Source organism: Pundamilia nyererei, unplaced genomic scaffold (genome assembly GCF_000239375.1).
Source record: "Pundamilia nyererei isolate P.nyererei 1_Seehausen unplaced genomic scaffold, PunNye1.0 scaffold00058, whole genome shotgun sequence".
Classification (NCBI taxonomy): Eukaryota; Metazoa; Chordata; class Actinopteri; order Cichliformes; family Cichlidae; genus Pundamilia; species Pundamilia nyererei.
Window position 1 is genome coordinate 2,913,567 of NW_005187459.1, and position 23,916 is coordinate 2,937,482.

The following is a 23,916-nucleotide window of genomic DNA, read 5'->3' on the forward strand; positions in this document are numbered from 1 at the left end:
TGCCGATAGCTCTTTGGGAATCACTTTGTTGGTGCAAAAATACTATTTTATTCCTGTCAAACTCTGTTATCTTTGCCATTTTTCATAAACCGAACTAAAGAAATGGGAACAAATTATATGTTTTCATGACAGGCTGCAAGTGACAAAGTGCTTAAAGATAGAAAAGTACCAATTTTAAATTCTAAGTTGTGTGTAGGCGCCTCAGTGTTTCATCCTTTGTTTGTTAAGCCACTCAGCACTGACATATGAATCATTCAAGCATTAAAAAGGCACCTAAATCAAACAGAAAAACCAAAACATTGAAAATGGCCAGGTTGCAGGACTGGACTGAAAATGAGTGAAATAAGCAAAAGGCAGCCAGTGTCAAAGAAAAACTTTCAAAGAGCTTCAGAACCCTGGAGAACTGATACTCAAGACCACTATAATGAAAGTGAAAGAAAGTCTGTCTCCTTGAAAGCAAAATTTAAAGAAATGCTGGGGGGCTCAATGCCCTCAAAACAAGACTCTAAGAACTTTAATGGTGTTTTTATGCTTGCGGCGTCTGCCACATGATGTGCCGTCAAACTCTGTGCGTGCCACCATATTTGTGACACTTTGGCTAGTCATGCACCAGGTTACAAAAATCAAGCTGCTGCAGCTGAGTTGAGTGTACAGTCGGTATCAGGTTTTATCACCATTTTAATGTTACTCCAGCACTGAAGCTCAGAGATATACAGATGTACACTGGGACATGTTGCAACAGTTTGAAAACTTGAGACTATATCAGTGCTTATGTGGTGGAATAGTCAGTGTGTCTTCTTATGCCTTCCTACACCTTAATGGTAGCACAAATAGAAATGCCAGCGTGAGGATATTGCATCGCGCGTGGAGGGTTAACTTGCTGCTTAATAGTCCTTAACAACAGTGTGGACACACAAAACAACCTTTAAGGGTTATAGCAACTATGGAAAAGTTTTTGTGATCCAAAAGCACGTATAAAAAACCTTATGGGTTACTTACGTTTCCATGTTGTCGCCCTCTAAAACCGTCTGTACTGGTAGGTAACCTAGCCGTGGATGTTTGGCGAAGTACTTCTTAGATCGGAATTTGTTCTTCAGCACTTTGGTGAAATCACGCATGTCCTCACCTGATGTCGTCTGTAAGAGGAAAAAACATAGATGGGCAGGGGGTCGCTTATTATTTATTGTGGTGTGCAATGAGTTCAAAGATTTCTACAGTCTCTTCTGCACGCATAAGCATTTGCGTGTAAGAGAATGTGTTTGCTAATTAGATACTTAGCAGAGGTGCGCTTTCCGCCACGCAAGCAACCAGTAAATTACCAAACGGGTTTGACCACAGGGAGAGAAAATCCCTTCCAAAAGATGCAGACAACCACTGCTAAACACACACACAGGGGCACGCGCGCACACACACACACACGCAGGCAGGCAAATACACAGCTCCTACAGTTGACAGATATGCATAAATGAACAGACTCTATTGAGTTCACTCGGCTTATTGACTAATCCACACAATTTAGGATGGTAGCCTGAGCAAACCAACAGCAATTACAGAAGAGTTATACTAAAGCTGGAGAAAAATTTGTGCATGTGTGTAAGCTCCTTCCTGTGAGGATTGAGAGACATGCATTTTTTATTCTACTGCCTCTATTACATTGGGGGGGGGATATAAGACCCCAGTTGGAAACGAGTCAAGACGTTTCAATAACATGACCAGACAGGCAATCGCAGTCAAACTGAAACACAATATTCTCTTAGGACAGTTCAAAACTTTGAAATTACGGTAATCAATACATCACGCCCCAAAGTTGTTTAATATCCCTGACAAAGACAATGAGAAATATGAAGACAGCACTCCCATAAAAATCATAAGCCAATAAAAAAAATACAATATTGTGGCCATAAAATAAACAGTATGACAAAGATGAGAAAACAATCTTATTAAATGACCGCAGTGAGTCTCACCAAAGCCGCTATAAATCTGTAACTCTCTGCAAAATGCGTTTATTATTCAATATGGACTTAATATTTTCAAAAGCATAAAACTGAAACACAATTTGGTTCGAGCATGGGGAGACACACAAGTATAATTACATATCATGCTGATGGTTTTTTGGGGTTTGTTTTTTTTGAGGGAAATAAAGAAAAAAACAATTAAAAAAAAGTCTGACTTTTACTATACAGGTGCAGATAAAGCTACGCTGAACTGTGAGATTTAAAATGAGACAATAAGGTGATCCACATCTTATTATTTCGTCAGAGATCTATATCTCTCAGGTTGAAACAGCAAGATCTGGGTGATTTCCTCCCAGTCCTCACTGTGCTGAGGTTCAATAAAGCTCCGTGGAGATGGATATGCAGCGTTTATGAACCTGGAGTTGAGTTTTGGGGCTTTACACGGGGATTTGAGTCAAAACTTTCAAAGTTTCTCTTCGTGATCTTTTATTGATCTGGCTGTAAGCTTTACGTCAGTGTTTGAGCAAAACACAGCTTCACCATGTTGTGTTGTTCTTGCACTTAGCCCCATCCACTCTTTCTTTCTCCTCACACATTTCCCTTGCTGAAAAACCTGTGGATACTATGCTGCTGTCACATCCTTTCAGACACATGCAAGCAAACAGAAAGTTGCAGCTGTTATAGCAGACACGAGTCTGAATACTCTGGCTGACAACTTAAAATATTCATTTAATCTTTGTTTTTTGTTTTGTTATTGCACTTTTCAGGCTGCTGTCATGAAAAGAGATCTCTGCAACACTGATTACTGTCCCTCTGGCAAGATCTGCCATCATATCTCTTGCATGAGCGTGGCCCCCTTGAGTTCACAATCATATCTAAGTCTGTCTTGTTCCACTGCATGGGTTGTTGGGCAACCCGTGAAGTACCTCCCTTCGCTCTGGCTCCAACAGAGGTAGAGGTGGATATCCACAGATCAATCTTAGTCAGAGTTTCAATTATCTTTGCTGTATTTGATTTGCATTTCATTTACATGTGTGCAAATGGCCGAGAAAGACCTCAATAAAATCTCCTTTGATTTTAAGAAAAAAATAAGAAAAGTGAAAACGGAAAAAGCCTTTTCCCCCCCATTTTTATTTTCAGTGAAGGGAATCAGTAACCTCTTGAGTGATTACCCGGTAGCTGAGTACTAATAATTAACCAACAGATTAAGTGTTTGTTGCTGCAGCACAGCTGAAAGTAAAAAAAATAAAATAAAATAATGTTTTTTCAAAGTCAAGTCTGTCAGGCAGCTGCTGGGCATTTTAACTCAGGGAAGAGTGATCACTGCTCCCTACAGCCACTCCTCCAAAGTCAATATCTATCCCATTTAGGAAATTGAAAAAGCTAATTAAAAGACAGAAATGAGAAATGTCGAGAGAAACTCGAGTCACTCAAAGTATGACGTTAAGCAATACTGAAAAGAGTCAGCCCACAAGTGTTAGATCCTAATTGAGGAGAAGAGCAAGGTTCAATTTTGCCAAGCTCCCGTTTTTCCAATATTCATCTCTAGCTGTGAAGTGAAATATTTTTGGCTTGGAAGGATAAAAATATAACCTTGAGTATTTTACCATTTGTACGTTCGGAATTAAGCCAGGGGTGTTTCGGGAGGGCTGATTGAGAAACAAGACAAAGGAATTTAACAGCATGTGAGGCAACAAGAAATTCTGCAGTTGACAGAACCTAGTTTAAAGGGGAAAAAAAAGAGGTTAGTTAAAGCCTAGATGCTTCAGATTCACTAAATGTGTCGTCAGTATAACGTGATGTGAACAAGTCTGTTTGTGTTTTGATTCGGGCTGTTTCTAATCTACGTTACATCCGATACGTTTGCCTCTTGTTGTGCCCTCTGATACACGCAGTTTCTGACTTCTCTGTAAAATGCCAACCACCTTCAGCACGTTGGGTGACTGCCAAGGTATTATGCACATTAAATGCTGTCTGTCAGTTTCATTAGAAAATTCATACACTAAATACTTACCAGTAACTTCCATTAATCATGCTACCTTACCATTCTCATCATGTATATGCGGTATCATATAACGATTTAGGAACTGATGCATTTTCATACTTTTTAACTCTAGACTCCTCCTGCCCTAAACCCTACCCAATACTTTAGAAGTGAACCTATCCTGAGTCTACAGCTTGATCTATCACAATTTCTCACTGAGGCTGCTGTGAACGTCAGAGAGAAACTCCCAGCAAAGTTCAAAAAAATTTCCTCCCAGAAGAGTGCAGTCTACTTTAGCTGCAGATGAATGCAAATGACTTTCAAACAATCCACGTTTAATAAATAACTCTGGTTGAACCCAGACAAAGAAAACCAGAGACTAAAACATGAAAAGAACAGCAAAAAAAAAGCACAAAATAAGGGCAAAGAAATTGGAAATGAAAATATGTATGAATGTGCTGCTGTAATACTTCGGATTTCCCTTAACGGGTATTAAAAAAAGGACATGAATATTCAAGGAGTGGGAAGAGTGCGAGTCAGTGATTTATGACATCAGGCACAGAACGGTTTTAATGAAAGATGGGTTAGGAGGTAACCAAAGCCTGAAGTCTGTCTGAACCCCGAATTCGTGTGCTTTCATTAAATGGATGAGTGGAATGTGTGAGCATGTGGAAAAGAGATATGAGATGAGTTAGTGAGCAACGTCTGTGTGTGTGTTACTTTCTTACCGGTGTGCAGTACTCCACCATTGGGTAGTTAAGCTTGTGACCCTTGGCGGTGCGCCCAGAAAAGAAGCAGCTCTGACACACGTCGTAGTTGAAATGCTTCAGACTGCGATACCTAGAGACAGAGAGAGGGCGAGGTGAAAAGTGAGATAAGTTGAGATGGGACGGTGTGTGTGTGTGTGTGTGTGTGTGTGTCACTTTCATGTCTTCAGGATGTGTTTCTGGGTGTGTGGGCACATATACACCACTACAACACGACTCCTCTACAGGCTACTCCGGAGTCACCTGGAGAGCTGCTGTTTTCCAGAGTCACTCCATCAACCTTTGCTGCATGAATATGTTTATGTGCACACAAACACACATTCACACACACACACACACACACACACACACACACACACACACACACACACACACACACACACACAAAATGTGCTGACAGAGCGACAGACAGTTGGATTTTCACCAAAGCACAACAATGTGACAACAACTGTTGGGATGTTGTCCTCAGCAGCAGCTGTAGCCAGAAGGCCATTTAACAGCTAAATTGAGACAGGAGCCATTCAGACATAATAGCTTAAGTCTTTTATCTTTCTCTCCTTTCCAGCTCTCCCAAGGTTAGCTGACTGATGAGCTACGAAAGAGAGCTATATATCAAAGGATGCAACAGTGCGCATGACACCTCCAAGTCAAATTTGCCATTATGTACTGACACATAGCATATTACTGTTAAGGGGATGGGGGTGGGGTTTGAGTCACCTTCACTTAGAAGGTGTTGAGATGGCCCTCATTTAATTCGCCAACTTTGGGTAACCAGCAAACTTGTATTGTTTGGTGATCTCCTTTTTTGCTATTGATCAATGTAGGATCAACTCAAGCGGTGGAAAAAAAAAAAAAACCCCCACAAAAACCCAACAGCAACAGCAGCCTTGGTGATAACTGATTAGCGTTTAGCATTATTGCCTCTTCAGTTATGTACTGGTAATTTTAAGCCCATGCTCTTGGTTGTAAATGTTCCTTGAATGGCCGATTAATGGCTCAGTCTCAAAACATTAACCTCCTAGGACCTGGCGTCCACATATGTGGACATCACATTTTGGGTTATTTAGACCAAAATACTCAATTTTGGGCCTGATATCCACTTACGAGGACATTATACTGCTACTGTTCTATCAGAATTTTAAACAAATATCCTCATATGTGGCTCTTATTTTTCATAAAAACTAAAATAATCTGGTAATTCTTTGTTTTTACATTCATCGGGCCCCAATATGCCCAAATATCAAAGAGAAATTAAAAATGCATGCCGTGGAAGAGTTCGGGTCTTAGGAGGTTAAAGTAGGACGGTAACCTCCTTCAAATTAGGGGGGAAAAAAAGACTGCATTTAGGTTTTTGCAACTGCCGACTTATTCCAAGTAGTTGCAGTGACTGGCTGGTCGGACAGATGTTGGGGGTTTTGCACTTTGGATTGAAGGATATTACACAGGTCACCCTAGTGGGAGACAAATTGTCTCCAAACTCAGTCCAGCTCAGTGGCTAATCACTCAAAGACAGCGTGGCAAAGGTTCCCAAATAACTGACATCTAAATTATAAACACACATTACAAACAGAGCACAACTCTGTCGCTTGCAGATAAACTGCTGTCCTGCAGCAACTTTGTCACTAATTGTGGAATTTCTGCTTTAATCCATGAAGTTCCGCCTGGTCTCTGTATGCAGGTAATTAATGTAAATTTCTGTGTTTGTAGACAGGAATAAATCTGTAATTTTCACAGGTTTATCTAAGTTAATTGCCGTTTTTTTGTTGTTGTTTTTTTTCTGGGGGGGGGGGTGTTCTGTTAATACCTTTGGTATTAAGGTTGTTATCAAGTTGTTATCTTCTTTTTGGGAAAAAAGAAAAGTACTTAGAGAACCAATGTGAATAACTATTTTCCACTTAACCACAAATATATTAATTTAATCAAACCATCCATCTATAAACTCTAATTAGTTTACGATTCATTCCGATTCTTATTATTACATTTTGAATTTTTAGCCCCGCAAAATATGTAAAGCCTTTGGGCTCCCAAGGATTTTGCTGTAACAAAGTGTGATGACTGCTGTCAGAATTAACAGTGCAAGAAAAAAAAAATACATGCAAAGTACCAAGAGTGCAAATACGACTCAGTGGCATATAACCTATCTCACTAATTTGCAGAATTGAGTTAACATACACCCAGTCAACTCAAACGTATATGTCGACCCTCCTCATCCGAGGCTAATTTTAAACCTACTGATATTCTGAAGAACATGAAAACTACTTGAAACCCAGTTGGTGCCATGTCTCAAGACCACACAAAATGCCTGCTATGCATTTTTCCTCCCCTTTCATTCCTGCTCCCTGCCTTTCCTTCCCACTATCGCGCTCTCTCATCGATCAATGACACAACTTGGGAGATGTGTGCTTCATCAAATGCCTGAGCGTATTTCTCTTTCTGCTGGCAAAGCAAGGTATCCAAAGGAGGCAATCCTGCCACCTAACCTTACTTAGAAAGGTGGGGTTATTACCATCTCCGGCCACACAAAAAGCATTTCCATCATGCTGGCCAGTGGAAAACCTGAATTTTGTTTTGAAATAAATAAACCTGTTGATCTTTCGCTCAGTAAGAGCAGTAGCCAAATAAAAGACAGGCAATATTTAGAGCACGTGTTTGTGTGTGTCAGTACTGCACAGGATCACTGGGTGGTTGCCAGTTGTTAGCTGGGTGATCAGCTGTTTAAAATTTTTGAGAATCTGGTGGTGCGCTACCTGTTTGTGTGCTACCTGTTTGTGTGTATGAGGATGTCATTTTGTTTGTGAGTACTTGTGCAAGCTCCACTGCAAACCTCCGGATGGTATTTAGTCAGTGGTGTATCAGCTGCTGACATTTAGATAAATGCCTGCCCTCCAGAGCAGACCTGCCCTTTATGCTCAACCAGGAGAAAACAATGCAGAACACTTCTAGATTTGCTGTGTGTGTGTGGAGCCTGTTACAAGTTGCAGACTTTATCACCTTTATTTATTTGGCATGTTACGCAAATGCCGACCTGAATGCTAAATAGGAATATGTGTATTTACCTGAAGCCAACAATAGGACACTCCTTGCAGATGTTACACTTGGCCTGATGTTTCGCCGTTTCTGCAGCAGCCACTCTGTGCAGGACAGGAAGCCAAACCATGGACTGAGGCTCCAGACGCATCCAGTCAATGAACTCTCTGGGCTTTAGCTCCACCTTATTGTTTACCTGGACATTTAAAAAGAACAAGGGGGCAGGATTAAGAATTAGGCTTTTAAATCAAAGGTTTATCAATCATATGATTTACAGTTCAATAAAGGTTCAGCAATGAGAGCTGATAAAATATAAAAGGCACTCTCTGCAGCATGGGAGAAAAACACGCAGACCAGAAATAACTAACAGGCAATAACTTCTGACTTGTTACCAAACACGCAATAAAGACGCAGACAAATTTAAGATGACCGTACATATTAAAGTGATGAGTCCCTGCGGCTCGTTAAGGCCTTGAATTGTGAACCAAGACTAAATAACTTTTATGAGCTCTTTATTCATGTTTATTGGTTGAAATATCTTACAGTAAACAATGATTGATTTTAACACCCTCTCTGCCCTACATACCCCATAGTTGCACTGTTAGATAACAGCATTGTTGCTCTGTGCAGATACCTTTGAAAAATGCTCTTAAACTCCTACTCATAAGTGCTGCTTTATACTTTTGGGGGTGTAACGTGTACAGTACTATGCATGAAAACTGCAGAGTAAACAGTCTGCTTATCTCCTGTTTCAATAACTTAAGTTCTTTATTAGCTTAAAAGAACTTGATCAAATGTTTTAAATGATTCCAACAAGTGCCGTAATCCAACACAGGAATGTTCACAACATGTTTTTCAGCTGGATCTTTGCTCATCTGCAGACAATAATGAACCCAATGGAAAAGTCAACACATGAAGCAAAGCTTTGACATGGCTGCTATTACTGCAAAACAAATCAAAGGCAACCTTTCCATCATGCCTGACACACAAAAGGGCAGCAAAGGGCAGAATGCATTTGCAACAAGAAGAGCAAACAATCAAAAGGAATAACATTAGTAAATGTGTTTGTGTGTTTCCTCCTGATCCCTTTTCAAGGCTTATGGTGTGCAGGACTATACGGCATCTCGACTTTATTTACATATACTTCTGAAAATAAATTCCAGCTCAAATTTAAACCAAAGAAATCCTGTTCTGGCTGGACTCTCAATGTAAGCAGTGTCAGGATGTCTTTACCTTCTCTCAAAGCTTTTGTTTTACTGAACAGAATATATATATATTTTTTTACTTCTACTCAAATCAAAGTCAGGTTTCTAAGCTTTTTTTCCTTCACCATCCCAAAGTTTAAACTAACAAAATAAAGGTATTGTGGAACAGTAACACTTAATTTAAAATTATCTGTGGAACAGATAGAAAAAGGATACATTTCAACAAACAAAAAGCCAAATATCCCCGTTTTCTGCTTCAAATGCCAATCTAAAAGGGAAATATTTGCACTGTTTATAGGAGTGTGGTGACAGAGACAAACCCTATCCTTCCTGACTCTTGTAAATATGTCTGCTGGCCTTAAAACCCCTTAATATTATCTAAATATGTGGTTGATAACCTTTAAAGGGAAAACAGCTGAATACTTAGCTCACTGATCAAAGACAGGACATATTGACATGTGGCATCATTGATTTTATCAATCAAAACTGCCTTCAAATTATCCCAAAAAGCCATGGTGTACTCATTTACTCTCAGCCTTTCCCATTTATCCTAACTGTGTCATAAATGCAGACGACGATACTGTAAATCAGCAAATATCTACACTGGATATTGGTGAAGCTCTAGTTTGAATTCATTGTATCGGTGGCTCTTTTTACTCAATTATAAATAAAATAATAACATGCTCCATGTAACATATATATTATTAACTGCAGGTAATCAAAGAAAGCTATATTTTGGTATTCTTTATGAAACTCTGGTTTTACACTGACATTGTCTTTAAAAAGTACTAAAGTGAGATTTAGCTTTAAAAAATTAACCTTGGGTTTGGTAACTGTTAATGTTTCTGAGGCAGGTTTGGGTTTTTCTTTTGGTTTTTTTAAATTGAAGGCAGCTTTTAAGATTCAGATTCATAAATGAGAACACATCCAATTAATTCCTCACCTTTATGACTTCTCAAATGGTCTTTAACGCTCCTCCACTCTTTCATTTGATCTTCCCATGCACCACCTCTCCATCTCTCCTTTCCCATACATTAGTCTGATCTGCGCCTTCTCTCCCTCCTACTTACCATCTAACGGCAGAATTATAGCACTTACAGATTAATTGCTGGGTGTCTCGAAGGATGACTAGATAGATGGACTGATGGATAAATGAAGGAGAGTAACAAAGGAATGGCGAAAGAGGCTATATTTATGGCGGCGCAACTCATTTATCACAGACCCCATTAAAGGAAATGGAATAAGCGACTGCCCTGTCACTGATGGGGCTGACTGACACACAGGTGGCATGGGGCTTTGCTCGTCCATGTGTATGCATGTGTAAATAAAAGAGAGAGCGTGAGAGTTTATGTCTGCCTGGTTTCCACTTGCCAACCCGGCTGGATGATTGAATGATTAATGAGCAACTGGACTACAGCTGGCACAGCAATTCACGACCAAGTTTGTGAGCAATTTATGTCCATATAAGCTAGTGTGTGCACTCATGCATGTATATATCTCCTTGTGGATATGTGCGTATTATTATGACATCAAGGCGAGGCAGCAAGGTGTTTGCCTCTTTGCAATATTTCGAGAAGAAAACAGAGGGAGAGATAAAGTTTAAAACTGCCTCCCTCTGCTATTTTGGGAGGCGCGCGGCAGGAAATCAGTGAAATTTATAGCTTCCTAATTTTAATGTTTGGCTCCCATTTATGACCACCGAAGCACGAGCCAGGGGGAGGAAGAGTGAGAGAAATGAAACAGTGATTCTGGGGGGATAAGGACATCATTAAATGCCAGTAATGTCCAGAGGTAAACTCGCAAAAAATGGTTAGCTGACTGCAGTAAAATACTAGAGGACAGCCAGCAGAGCACCGGAGGCCATTTGAGGCTTTGTGGTTGGTTAGCAGAGCTCAAACACTCAAGTACTTTTCTCAGGATCTGGTGTTAGGTGGCTGGAGAAGGTGAAAAAAGCTCAGATGCTCGATGATAATCAGCCTTTGGAAGATGCACTGAATAATAATGTCATATAGCACACCCCACTGATAAAGCAGCCATGGAAGGAGAAGATGATATCAAGAAGGCCCCGAGTTAATGTGGTTATCCCAGCTGGACATTTGTCAAAGCTAAGAAGGCACCCAAAGAATGCTCCAGGCCATTCAGGAGACATGGACAACTGCTGCCTTAGCGAAAACCTATAGAGATTCTGTATGTGTCAGGAGTATCGGAATAAGCTGAGACGCATTTCCTCTAAACACTGTGGACTCTGTGGCTTTTAAACCCCACGCTGTGCCAAAAATTGGCCCACCCCAAATATCCGATCACCCGGCACAAACAGAGTAATATAGTGCACGCTGTTAAGTGCCAGGAGGACTGGATGATTTATACATCGGGGAAACCAAACAACCTCTGGCTAAGCGGACGGCACAACACAGAAGAGCTACCTCGTCAGGCCAGGACTCTGCAGTCTATTTACACCTACAGGCCAGTGCACACTCTTTCAATGATGAGGATGTACACATCCTGGACAGGGAGGAACGCTGGTTTGAGTGGGGAGTCAAGGGGCCTAAGGGTACATCTTTCACCATCCTAAAATGCTGTGATTGCAGCCATTCCCCAACTCTCTGTGAATGGTACTCATGGCCATTGATCAGTGGTCATAGATCAGTGGTCGTTGATCAATGGTCATGACAATGTGCATTTTAATGATGAAGAAACTGACCTTACAGCCCATTGTTCATTCAGTGGGCTACTTTCCCTCGTTGTGCAAAGGTAGTTTCTTGCACTGAAAACGCTACGTCAAGATGAACGGAATCAACTTTTTTTGGCAGCGCTTTTTAAGCTCATACCTTTCAGCTTTTTTAGCAGAAAGCTGAATCAAAAGAGTGTCAAAGCAGTGTCCACGCAAGAAATCTTTGTTGGATAATTGGAAAATCAGACTTTTCTTTTACAAGTATTCACAAGCAGTGACAGATGGCAGAGACAAAATGTGCTTGTGACAAACAAGAAGATGTCTCTTAAGATAGAAATAAATATGATACGGTGGAGTAGGTTCCAGAGGAAGACATGAATAATATATTAACAGAAAAATCCCCAGGGATCGATTGCCTAATCGGCGTTATGAGTTATATAAAAATATAAAGCATAACATGAACCCTGTAGCTAACAGGACATATATTATCTTAAGAAGAGATTTAAAGCTTCTGCTTACACATGAGCACCAGACTATCAGTTAACTGTACACAATATGTGTACATAAGATAGTTTTTCCCCAAACTAAAATGAGCATATATAAGAAAAACAGCAATAAAGAGGTAATTTTGAGTCGACTAGCATTGGGCTCATTTTGTCCTAGCATTTCTATTCTATCTGCCCAGCACACATTTTCAAACCTTTATTTTAATTAGTCATTAATATGCCATCTGATTTCCCCCACCAGTTAAGCAATCACAATTTCACATTCAGACTGTTTTTGTCAAACGAAACAGAACAAAAACAAAGCAAAACAAGAAAATCTTTTTCAGCTTATGTATTAGAGGTAAAACCAGTGAAATCATAGTTTAAACACGGAGAAAAATCACTGATTAATCAGATTGAGGTTATAGATTTGTTACAAACAAAAACCCTGAACTTGTTATTCATTAACATGTGGGGAAAAAAAGAATTTAAATGGAATTTAAATGGATTTTTCCCCCCATGCTTATAATCCATCCAGTGGTAAGAACATTAAAAGACTATGGCATGAACAGCTTATGTGCTTCTGTATTCTTCAGATGTGTGTAGGTGTACACTAATGTGATGTGTTAAATGCACATGTTTGTGTGTTTCTGTGTGAACATACATGCTGGAAGCAGCTGCGAACACTGGGTTCAATGTTGGAGCCTCCAAAGGCAGCCACCTCGCCCAGCTGTCTTGGGATCTGGATGGCTTCATGAAGCAGCAGTCCAAGCTGCCGCTGGTCGCACGTGTCACCTGCTGACCCCACCTGGCTGAAGAGGTCTGCAGAGAGAGGACAGGAAGGAGCGGTGAGGTAAAAGAGAAGGAATAAGGGAGAAAGTTAGAGCATGTGGGTGATATTTAAAATAAAAATAAGTATAAATAGAAAAGATGTAGAGAAGGAAAGAGTGACAATATAGCAGGGAGTGGGAGGGAAAAGCGTTAGTGTATATGTGGGTGAGAGGGAGGACAAAAAGAATCAGAGAACAGATGCATTTAGTTTTTCCACAGCAGGCTTTTTTTCTCTAATCTTTCCCTCCCCGTCTCCATCTTTCCATCCCTTCTCACGGAGATTGACAAAGCTCCGTACTGGATATGGATGCCTGCCCAATGACACACTATCTAAGCTACTCTGCATGTTGGCAACACCCCCCCAGATGAGGTTACGAAACATCGCTGGAGCACATGCACAAAATGAGCAAAGAAGGCAGAGAGTGTAATCCAGAGAAAAAGAGGAGAGGAAAAAACAGAGGGCATGACAGGTCTTTCTGCTCCGCTTGCCACTGTCTTTGATCTCTCTATGAAGCCTGGTCCTGATGCCAGCTCCTGCCATGACTGTGTGTGGGTGTTCATGGATTGCACATGCAAAAAAAGAAAAAGAAAAAAAGAAAAGAGAGACAGCAATTACATGTCTCTGACCCCATCCCCCCCACGTACACATCTCTTATGAAATCAGTCCAGTACAGATATACATCTGACATTTGCAACTGTCAAAAATGGGTGTCAAATAACAGGACACCTAGTTAGGTGCGTGCGCAATGCAGTGCAGCTATCTGCAAGGGACTGACAGTCAATGAGACCCTAAAAGAGTAAAGGAGGAAGGACGCAATCAACCATGCTAGATACCCTTCTCAGGCTAATAGAAACTGCCAGTGGAACGAATAGGCTCAGGGATGGAGTCCATGCCATGGGAAGAGAAAAGGAGGCGAAAGAGTAAGAAAGGAAAGAGGATGGAAGCAAGACTAAGTAAGACAGGACAAAAGATAAAGTGGAACTGTTAGATGGATGAACAGTGGCGTGAGCAGTGACAGCAAAGGAAGACAGGGAGCGAGACAGAGAGAGAGAGATAAAGCAGCAAAAACAAAGAGCAGGAAGCTAGGATGACATTCTCCTCCCAGTGCAGCAAGCCTATATTCACGCTCCCTAATCCTAAAAAATAAGGGAGAATAGAAAATTAAATAAAGAACAAGAGAAACGCGGAGGAGGTCTCTCATCCAATTAGACGACCCGATTTCTAACTCCTCTCCGTCTCGAGTTTGATTAATACTGCTGGGAGTACAGCCATCGTGCAGCAGTATCACTTGAAATCGGAGACAGGCTGGTCTCTTATGAAAGGGACGCGAGTGGGTTTAGATGCACGTGTACAGAATCAAACGTCACACCAACTCGCTGACACTTACATTTGTATTTCTCCTCCAGGTGTCCCTTGGAGAGAGAGAGCAGGCCGATCTTCATAGACAGTACCCGGATCTTCCCACTGCGACCACTGCAGACAGCACCACGGAGACACCAAGCAGACAGTGAAAATTAGTTACATTTACTGTTGCTGTGTGTTTCTGAGTATACATTCAATATAAGTGTAGCGAGATCATTTCAGATTTGAATTACATGCAACAACAGAGACATAAAACCATTATGTGCCTGGAAAGGAAAGGATTGCGTGCAGGACGTTGTGAGTTGTTTGTGCTTTTTTCCTCTGAATGCGCACAAATGGTATTTAGAGTGCGGAGATGGTTGGTTTACAGTGTATGAGTGCACACATGATTATGCAGAGAGTACTGTATGTTCTGGCGAGAGCAGATTATATTGACACATGAAAGTTGCTCCTAAATTAGCACAATGCGTAACACGCCCACTGAGGCACTTGCCGACTTATGCATATGACATGATGACAGCATGAATATGTGCATTGTTGACATGACAGGTCCTTTAATGCAGTCTAATTTTAAACAAGTGCATCATTCATGTGCATGCAACAGCATGAAGTGGTAAGCATTGCTACGAATATGTACGGCAACATGTATCGCAGAGGGCATACGTACGTGTCGTAAACATTAAGCAGCCAGTTGAGACACATGTCAACGCAGAGAGGCACGTTAACCAGGTCTTTGTGCTCCTGTTCCAGGCCGTCGTAGATAGAGGTTAGGCAGTTGATGACGTCGGGAACGGTAAGCAGCTGATTGTTATTGGTGAGTTTATGCTGCTCAAAGGTGTTCTGGGCAACGCTGAGGTCCAGCAAGTCCACTGCAGATGAATGGGGCGGTCGAGATATAGAAGGAGAGAAACAGCGAGGAGAAGGAGGCGGGAGGAAAATGGAAGAAAGGGACAAAGAAACACAGGACCATTAGTAACCTTTCCAGCTTGCTCACTGAGCTTTCAGCAGCTGCTCTGATTTTTTCAACAAATGTCAAGATATCAGAAAAGGACAAGGAGCTGAAAATGGCACAGGCTACTTATAGAAGAACGTCTAAACTACAGACTTGACTGATATTTTATCAAAATAGGTTCATAAAAAAAAATAAGTGCAGGGGTAGGCCAGAATTACAGACAGAAAATAGACGGATCCATTGAGGAGAAATGTGAACTAAAAAAAGACAAACGAGGAACAGAGATGAAATGAATCAGACAGAGCAGTCTCTCTGGAGTCTTGGCTCTAGAATGACAAAAACAAAAATGTAACCATATTTTTTATATAGAATTTCAATTAGGCCTCCATCATACTGTCCCCTTCACTTACGCATCTGAAGCGCAAGAGAGATGGCAAAAAAGACGGAAAATCGAACGGAAGAGGATAATTGAATAAAAAAGCCAGCGCATTGAGACAAAGTACCTAAAATATAAATAAATACAACAGAAGCTGCTGTATTTATAGTGCTTGAGCATGAACTCCCCATCGTAAGAGGCCTTTAACTGTAACAGTGCAGTACTTCTTTTAGAATAAGGAAATATAAAAGCACTCGTAGAGCGTAACGCCTCTCGAAGGACAAGGGTTATACTAAAAATCTGTTCTATGATGTTTTAATTACACTATGATGACGTCAGCCTATTTTCATTACAATATACTGATAATCTAGGGAAGTATATTAAACTTTGAGTGTCACTGTGAAGTCATACTGTTGTATTTTTTTTAAAAAGCTCAGACTAAGAAACATATAACATAACATTATTAAACAAAAATGCTTCCACAGTAAAGATATTGTCTCCATTTTCAAGAAACCAACAGCCGGTTTGGTCCTTTAAATCTGTTAAATATCTGACATTAAACCATGACACAACCCACTAATGAGTTAATAAGATAATCCTGCTCTTTAATATGACACTGGATCGAACAGCTGGCTGTCTCTGCCCGAAGTGCCGACCAGCACCTTTCAAGCTCACTAATTAACAAATTATATCTCATTTGTTTTTGTCAGCAAAAAATAAAGTAGATAAGCAGTTTTCTCTAAATGTTAAAGCATCTCCTTCTTTGTTTTCTACAGCACACGTACTGCTTAATAAATACATGACAAGAGTCAGGATCTAGTTACATAGTACAAGAATATATTAATAGGTGAGGATGAAGCTCAGATACCAAAGGGATTTTTAATTAGTGCTTTGCTTAGATCCACTGGCAGGTCAACCAACCAGGAGGTAAAATGCAGACAGTGGGATAATTACCACAGAAAGAATCATTAACATTTAAAAATCTACCGTACTTTATGGTCACGGCATCTTGTTTCAGATTTATCAAAAGATTTCAATACATGGGAGGTTCAAATCTATTTCACAGGTATACAGGAACATAAACCACAGTTGTAAACTCCTCTCTCTCTGCATTACTCTTCTGACCTTTAATGAATTTTCTATAAATATTTAAAAACTTCCACACTGCACATCTCTCACCCTCCTGCCCTCAAAGACAGCACTAATTACTGGAGTAATCCACACAGAGTGGACGCAGCAGGGCAGCTGTGCTATCAGAAAGCAAAACTTTCCTTCTCTGCAGCTTTGTCATTACACACTCTGGTATGAAGCTGAAAGGCTGTGGCACATTAGTGGATGCCACGCAAGCTCATTTGTGCTTCTCCACCCCCCTGGCACAGACTTAACCCAATTAGCCGTTTTATAGTATCCCCGTCACGTGTGTGTCAAATTCTCTCTCACACACACACACACAATCACAAACAGTCAGACACATGGATCTCCAAGCAAAGATTCCACATGAATCCAGGCTAATAACTAATAACTACTGATCCTTCTGTGCCTCCATGTGCATGTGTGTGCGTGCATGTCAGTGTGTGTTTGTATACTGTGACTGCTCCAATCTAATGAATGAAATTGAATCGCAGTGCCCCAAGTCGAACTCACTCAGGCTAATGCATTATCGTCACAATCACACGCACACACAGAAGCAATATGAGATAGCAAACTAAAACGCCTGAATCATTCAAACTCATTGACAACCAACACACACAATAACACACTTTGACATACCCTGCTGGGCATGCTGCACATGCACACAACCGTCTGAGGTAACGGTACGGTTTTGATGTGTGGTATTTGTTACACTCGTACACACTCCAAACTTCCTACAAACAGCAGGATGTAAATAAACAGTGTAGGCTCACAGTGTGAGGTGCACTAATAATGTCAACAGCTGGATAATGGTTAACATTTGTCACCATTATTACGTTGAGCTGAGCCCAAGTAGCTACTGCCATGCTGGTTGAAACCCCACATGGAGGAGTCTACATGCACCTGTAATGTGTGTGTGTATTTGTGTATATATATATATGGTGTTTATAGCCACCTGAGACTCTAAGTAATGGCAACTTCCTATCGAAGATTACATTACAAACACAAAAACATCACTCTCTCATTCTGAGAATGTATTTAGTTATTTATTTATTTAAAAAAAAAAACAAAACTCCACCTGTGCTCACCAAATGAGGCTTACGCTCAACAGGCTTAACACAAGCACCAGCTGTGACTCTGTATGCAAAGAATCATGCACATACGCGCACACAAATTCATGCAGAGTGGGTAATTTTAAAGCCAAAAATATGCTTGGCTCCTATGCTGTTCTGGCACAGCATCTGGCAAAGCTTCAAATCATTACTGCATCCCCTTGTTGAGCCCAAACATCAAAAGAAGCAGACCGCGGCTGTAGGTATTAAGGTGTCTGTGGGTGTGTGCGCGCGCGTGTGTGTTCATCTTACTTACAGCACAGTGCTTTCTGTAGTCTGCGAATCTTCATGGCTGTTCGGTATGCTGAGAATCTCACATTGTTCAAGTCCGCTACAGGCAGGAAAGGAGACAGAGAGATAAAAGGTAAATGGACAAAAAGGAAAACAGAGGCAGAAAATTGGAAAACAAAATGCAGCAGAAATCTGCCTTCTGGGCAACACAAGCAACCTTCAGTGAAATCTGACTTCTGTTAGTTATTGTCTGTGGAGACGGCTGAGGCGAGAGGCTGCTAATATGGACTGTGTAATTAGGTTAGTGAGTTCTATCTCAGTGGAGTCTGGTGCTATTTGTTGAGCTCCTGGCCTACAGAATACACTCCCAAAGATTCACAGGTTATTACTTATCTGGCAGCTCATTAAAAAAAATACCACAGTCATACGGGTGATCCTGAAGGGACACAGGCACGCATATGGATATTATCAGGGAGGGGGAGAGAGGGAAAAGATCAGGGTGTCAGCTTCATGAAGTCAAATCTAAAGAGTAAATGAACCAGACAAGTGAGAATGGGTCTACAGCACTGTGCTGATCCCTGATCAGAAACAAGACGTCTGCTTCAAAGAGCCACATCACTTGTTTAAAAGGTGATCTTGTTCATGCAGATATTGCTGTGCAGAAGTTGAGATCACAGTGATGATGCTTCAGCCCACACCCTGATGGGAAGCTGCAGAGCCTTTAAACCTTTCTGCAGCTACTTTGCAGTCATGTGAGGGTTTACTCGGCCTCCCGGTCCAGCAGATGTACATTTCAGTCTTAAAGTATTCTTCTTCTTCACCTTCACTGCATTTCTGACAGGGAGCACTTTGCTATCTTTTTATAGCCTTCCGCTGCTTTGTAGGCATGCATCGGCTTTATTTGAGATTCTCAATCAGTTTCTTAGAGATGCCAGAGTTGGACGAAGTCAGGGAACGTATCAGCTATGATACGTCACGATCAGCTGACACCTAATGACAATTTTACCTGACTTACAAATCACATGCAGTAAATTAACACTTAATTCATACGTTAAGTAAACTTTAGTTCACAAAAACAAAACCAGCCTTGTGTTAGCGTGGTTAGTAAGTGCTGGGTTTGACTCAGTGGACATTTCTGCGTGGCATCTGCATGTTCTCCCTGTGCTGGTGTGCATTTTCTGTGTACTCCGGCTTCCTCTCACAGTACAAAGATGAGGTAAATTGCCCATAGTTGTGAATATGAGTCTGTCTCTGTGTGAGCTGTCGACCCGTCCATGGGGTACCCCGCCTTAAGCCCTGTGACAGGACTAAAGACCAGAAAAACAGTTTTTGGACCCTAGCATCATACAGACAAATTGCGTTATGTGAAGCACAGAGGAATGACAGATTACATTTGAAATATTTAACAGCAGCATCTCTTTTCAGGATCAGCAACCTCAGTACTTTGGATAATATGAAGTACAGACTGTGAAAAGTTCGCATTGGAACAACTTTCCCCCAAAGAAATGCTGAGGGGAAAAAAGCTGACAGTGAATTCTGTGGATTATCTTGCGTGACAGTCTTTTTTTGGTATGGAAATGTTTTTAAATTGAATTTTTAATATCTCCATTGTACATTTCTCCGGCAGTATCTTATTACCTGGGCAAAGAAACCCCAGCTAAATAACACTATATAAAGTTGGAAATAAGTTTATTCTTAGCAATTTTCTGAAGCGACATTTATTTTGAAAAATAAGTCGGGAGCCTAAGTCCTCATACATAATACTATGTTCTATACCTAGTGATTGGTAGAGCTCTGTCATCTTTGGATGGTCCCAGCACGTCGTTTGTGTCTGATGACTAAAAATGGAAACACAGAAGAGAAAACTTAAGAGTGCAAAATACACAAAATCATGAGCTGACACATAAACAGAACAACTGCTGATGTCTAAACACAGACACACACACACGCACTCATAAATACTTTCTACACTTTCAAGGCTTATCACAAAAAAACAAGATAGAAAAAAAAACACTGAATAAGAAAGGTATGCAAAAATCATACAGAGAAACTGAGCAAAAGGATAAACAAGTGGAATTACACAGAAGCTAACATTACTTTTATCATCATCACTGGAACAGTACAGACACTGTGGACGCTCATATTGGCATCTCTTTTGTTATCACCCCTGAAATGGAGACAGAGGCTACGAATACATCATAAATCACAGAACTCTTAATGAAACAACACAGACACACATACCCACCTTTCCTTTCAAATACCATAATAAACATGAGGGGACCAAGTCTAAACCTTCTGTTTACATTTCTGCTTCAGGTAGAAGCCACAGCATGCACACACACGCACACACGCACGCACGCACGCACGCACGCACGCACACACCAAACACAAATAAAAGCAGTCGGAAAACCAACAGTAGGAGAAGGAAAAAAAAAACATTTAAAAAGAATGATCAAACATAGCTGTTTCGCCTGCCAATCACTTCTTTTATTTGAGCTATTCTGGCCATGATGTGGCCTTACGTGTGTGTATGTGTGTGTGTGTGTGCGTGTGTGCGCACGCCTGCATAATATTTCAAGGAGGCACCTGGCTGTCAGAAGCCACACTCAGATCTGCGTGGGATGTTTGAGGAGTTTTCTGGAAGATCTTTTTTTTTTTTTTTTTTTAAATAAAAGTCTGCTTCAGAATGCAGAGGCTCCCCTGTGGATTCTGCGATGGCTCGCTCTCTGCTGACAGTCGGCAGGAAGTAAAGCCGAGTGCTGACAGAGAAGCGCAGCGGCGAAGTGGATGGCATAAGCCCTCCTCGTGCGCAGATGTTCATCGCTATTCAACGGCTACGCAAACTGGTGACCCTTTTCACACCTGAGCAGGCATATTTAATGCCGGGACATTCCTGCACTAAGGACCTGCGAAACATTTGCCTAAATTGTCAAAGGCTGGTAGGGGATTCGCTGATATTTGCTCCACACAAACAAACACTAGGAGAAAGAGCACGATCTCTATGCAGACCACATTCGCAAGCAGCTATCACCAATAAAACGTTTTTTTACACCGACGTGTCGAATGGTACATCGCAGACGAGACAGAACTAGTACACTGATAGGATACACATGAACTCACAAAACATCAAAAATCAGACTTCTGTATACACACACACACACGGCAGCCAGTATTTCCATCACCAGAGAGATTAGACAGCTTGTGCTCATATCCACAGCTCATGAATGCCATGATGGGGACAACTGAATTGTCAAATTTAACTGTCTTCACTTCTTTCCCCTCAAAATATTCCCTTTGCAATGTCAGTCCTTTTGTTGTCCTGTAGGAAGGCAGGGGGGGAAAAAAAGAAAGCTAAGTGAAGTGATGGCACACTTATGACAAAGCTGTTACAGTTTAGATGGCGCAGTGTGAAACATTCATCCACAGTAAAATTCAGGGTAAGGTTGGCTTTATACAAACAAATCAGGCTTGACGGCTTGATTCAGTAAACACACATTAGAACTAAACCTTTACAACGTTTTACCATGGATGGCTAACTTTGCTAAAGAGCAAAAAATCTGTGTCTATTTCACACTGGCTGGACTTTTGTGTTGACGATTATCCCCAGAGATGATCACTGTGTCTCAGCTGTTTTTACCTGACTGGAAACAGCAGCTTTCAGTGGAAAAGCTGAAAGGCAGTGCGTCAGGCTGGGAGTAACACTAGGAGCATGCTTGTTATTTTTGTTTGGGTTTTTCCTCCTTTTTTTCCACTGGATTGTGCACTGTAAATTTATCCCACAGGGTCAAAACATCTACTATAACATCCTGAGTTTTCGTGCCCCAAACTTTGGTGCATGCCCAAGTTTTTTTATTCACTTCCCTAAAATTCAATCCAAGTTTAACGGTCATGATCCAGAAAACCTTGAAAGGTAAACCGACAAAATTTAGGAGTGGACTTGAGCCTTTATGGACAACTGGAGACCAGACGGCCGAGTAGTCATGCCCATTATGCTTCTTTGAAGTCTGCTGCTTTGGCTCATACGTGTTTAGCGCATTGTAATGTAAATTCAGACCCTCCTTTTTCAGGAATATTGTTTAGCTCACACTGTAGTCAACAAATAGCTTTCACACCAGCTTGACTAATCCAAATGGTTGAACATAGAAGCATTCTTGAATGTTTCATTGACTGGGCATATCAGTGATCACAGGATGTCGTTGACTTGTAAGTCATAAGCCTGTCCTCAGCATTGTTGTTCATTCTGGCTTTTATCACTGATTCCTGTTTAGTGTCGCCAGCAGCAGGTGCAAACACAGCACAGCTGTCACTCCTTCTCTTCCTGCGCTCCAAATCCTATTTATCTCCATGCTGTTGTCTGAGCGAAAATCTTTTATTACCTCATGAAATTAAGCCAGGTTATGAGTCAATAAATTAACTAAGCTACTTTTAATTGTTTAATTGGTGATTTTACGATGGATAAGTGTCCTTTACTAACTTTCAAGAAGCATTTGAATGCACCACAAAGTTCAAAAACACTCCAAAAGCACACCATGATGCAAGGCTGCCAATTTCAATCGAGTTGAGCGTCTGAAGTTATTTCATTCCAATATCTCGAGCTTTTCAAACTCAAGGATTAGCGTGATAGATATTGAACACTTCTCCAAATTCCTCGACATTGATTTCCACAGTGGAAAATGACTTCTCATATGCATCAAATTAAAAGGAAATTCAATTAGAAACAAGGCAATTAAAGCGGCCACTGATGACACGTAGTGGTTTCGCCGATTCGTCAGGCAGCGGATAGCTGTGAGACAGGAGTTCTGGAGATGAATCCTCTTGGGTCTTGTTTAATGCATGTGACATTTTCCCTCATAAAAGTCATTAAATGACATCTCAGAATAACCATCTACAAGTCGAACGGCGTCACAGAAAGGGGATGCAGCAGCAGGCACAAAGAAAAGGATGATATTTACGTATCCACAAGGGTACTGTGAGGGGAAAATAACCCTTTACAAGATGTTTTAATGAGATCTCTGTCTCACCAAGTCAGCATAATAGGCAGCTGAAGTTATGACATAAGTGATACGATCTGACCCTCTTAGATTAACTGATCATAATAATAATAGCAGTTTAGCTCATCAAGCTTGTGTAGCTTTACAATTTCCAGCTACTTAGAGTCTCATTGAAGGTTAAAGTGGTTCTGCTAATTACTACGTCTTCATTGGTGCTTCTTAAAAATAAATTATAACCACAACAACCTCCTACTCTTTCCCTCTACCCTAGAAGTAACCTAGACGTTTCATATTTCCTGAGGGAAAAGCCAAAATCCTTCTTGGATAGATCTACAATCACAGCACGGCCGGAGACGATTCCCTAAAAACTAAAAACGGCAACAGTGTGGCCAAACACGTCTGCAGTCGCTTTGCTGGTGGGTGGTGGGAATTTGTCACTGTCACACGCTCAGAGACTTCCATGAATAATCATGAGCGTGCACTTGAATGATTAGTAGCATATCTGGATATTCAAAGACACAGAATCAGGGAAATATCTGAGTAAGCACGAGGAAGATTTCAAGAACTGTTTTTTCCCCCCACTGACAGCAGCCTGCCAGGCTTATCACCAAGTGTCTGTGACAGGTGATAAGTGCCTGCATTCACCACCTGACATCTTCTGTCTCTCACCGCTCCACCTCCACCCTCCCTTAAAAAGCCACCCCCATCTTTCCTATAATAGCATTCCCCTTTTTTGGGCTTTTGAGTTACGGTTCAAATAGTTTAGGATTCCTATTAAAACTTCCTAAACTAGACATCCTGAGGAGCACACTGTCACAGTGAGCAGAGTGGCTGG

At 41.0% G+C, this 23,916-nt stretch overlaps 1 protein-coding gene across 5 annotated transcripts in view; it reads right to left on the reverse strand.

The window, feature by feature from the left end:
- The window catches only part of utrn (utrophin), a 142,503-nt gene that overhangs the window by 27,027 nt on the left and 91,560 nt on the right, over positions 1–23,916 (reverse strand). For all 5 annotated transcript variants that reach the window (XM_005734470.1, XM_005734471.1, XM_005734472.1 and 2 more), the window contains 8 exons: positions 19,867–19,928; positions 18,116–18,190; positions 14,956–15,157; positions 14,314–14,399; positions 12,759–12,916; positions 7,763–7,929; positions 4,668–4,779; positions 1,000–1,136 (listed from right to left, as the gene is read on the reverse strand). In XM_005734470.1, coding sequence (XP_005734527.1) covers positions 1,000–1,136; positions 4,668–4,779; positions 7,763–7,929; positions 12,759–12,916; positions 14,314–14,399; positions 14,956–15,157; positions 18,116–18,190; positions 19,867–19,928 — 999 coding nt within the window. The remainder of the gene's footprint in view (positions 1–999; positions 1,137–4,667; positions 4,780–7,762; positions 7,930–12,758; positions 12,917–14,313; positions 14,400–14,955; positions 15,158–18,115; positions 18,191–19,866; positions 19,929–23,916) is intronic.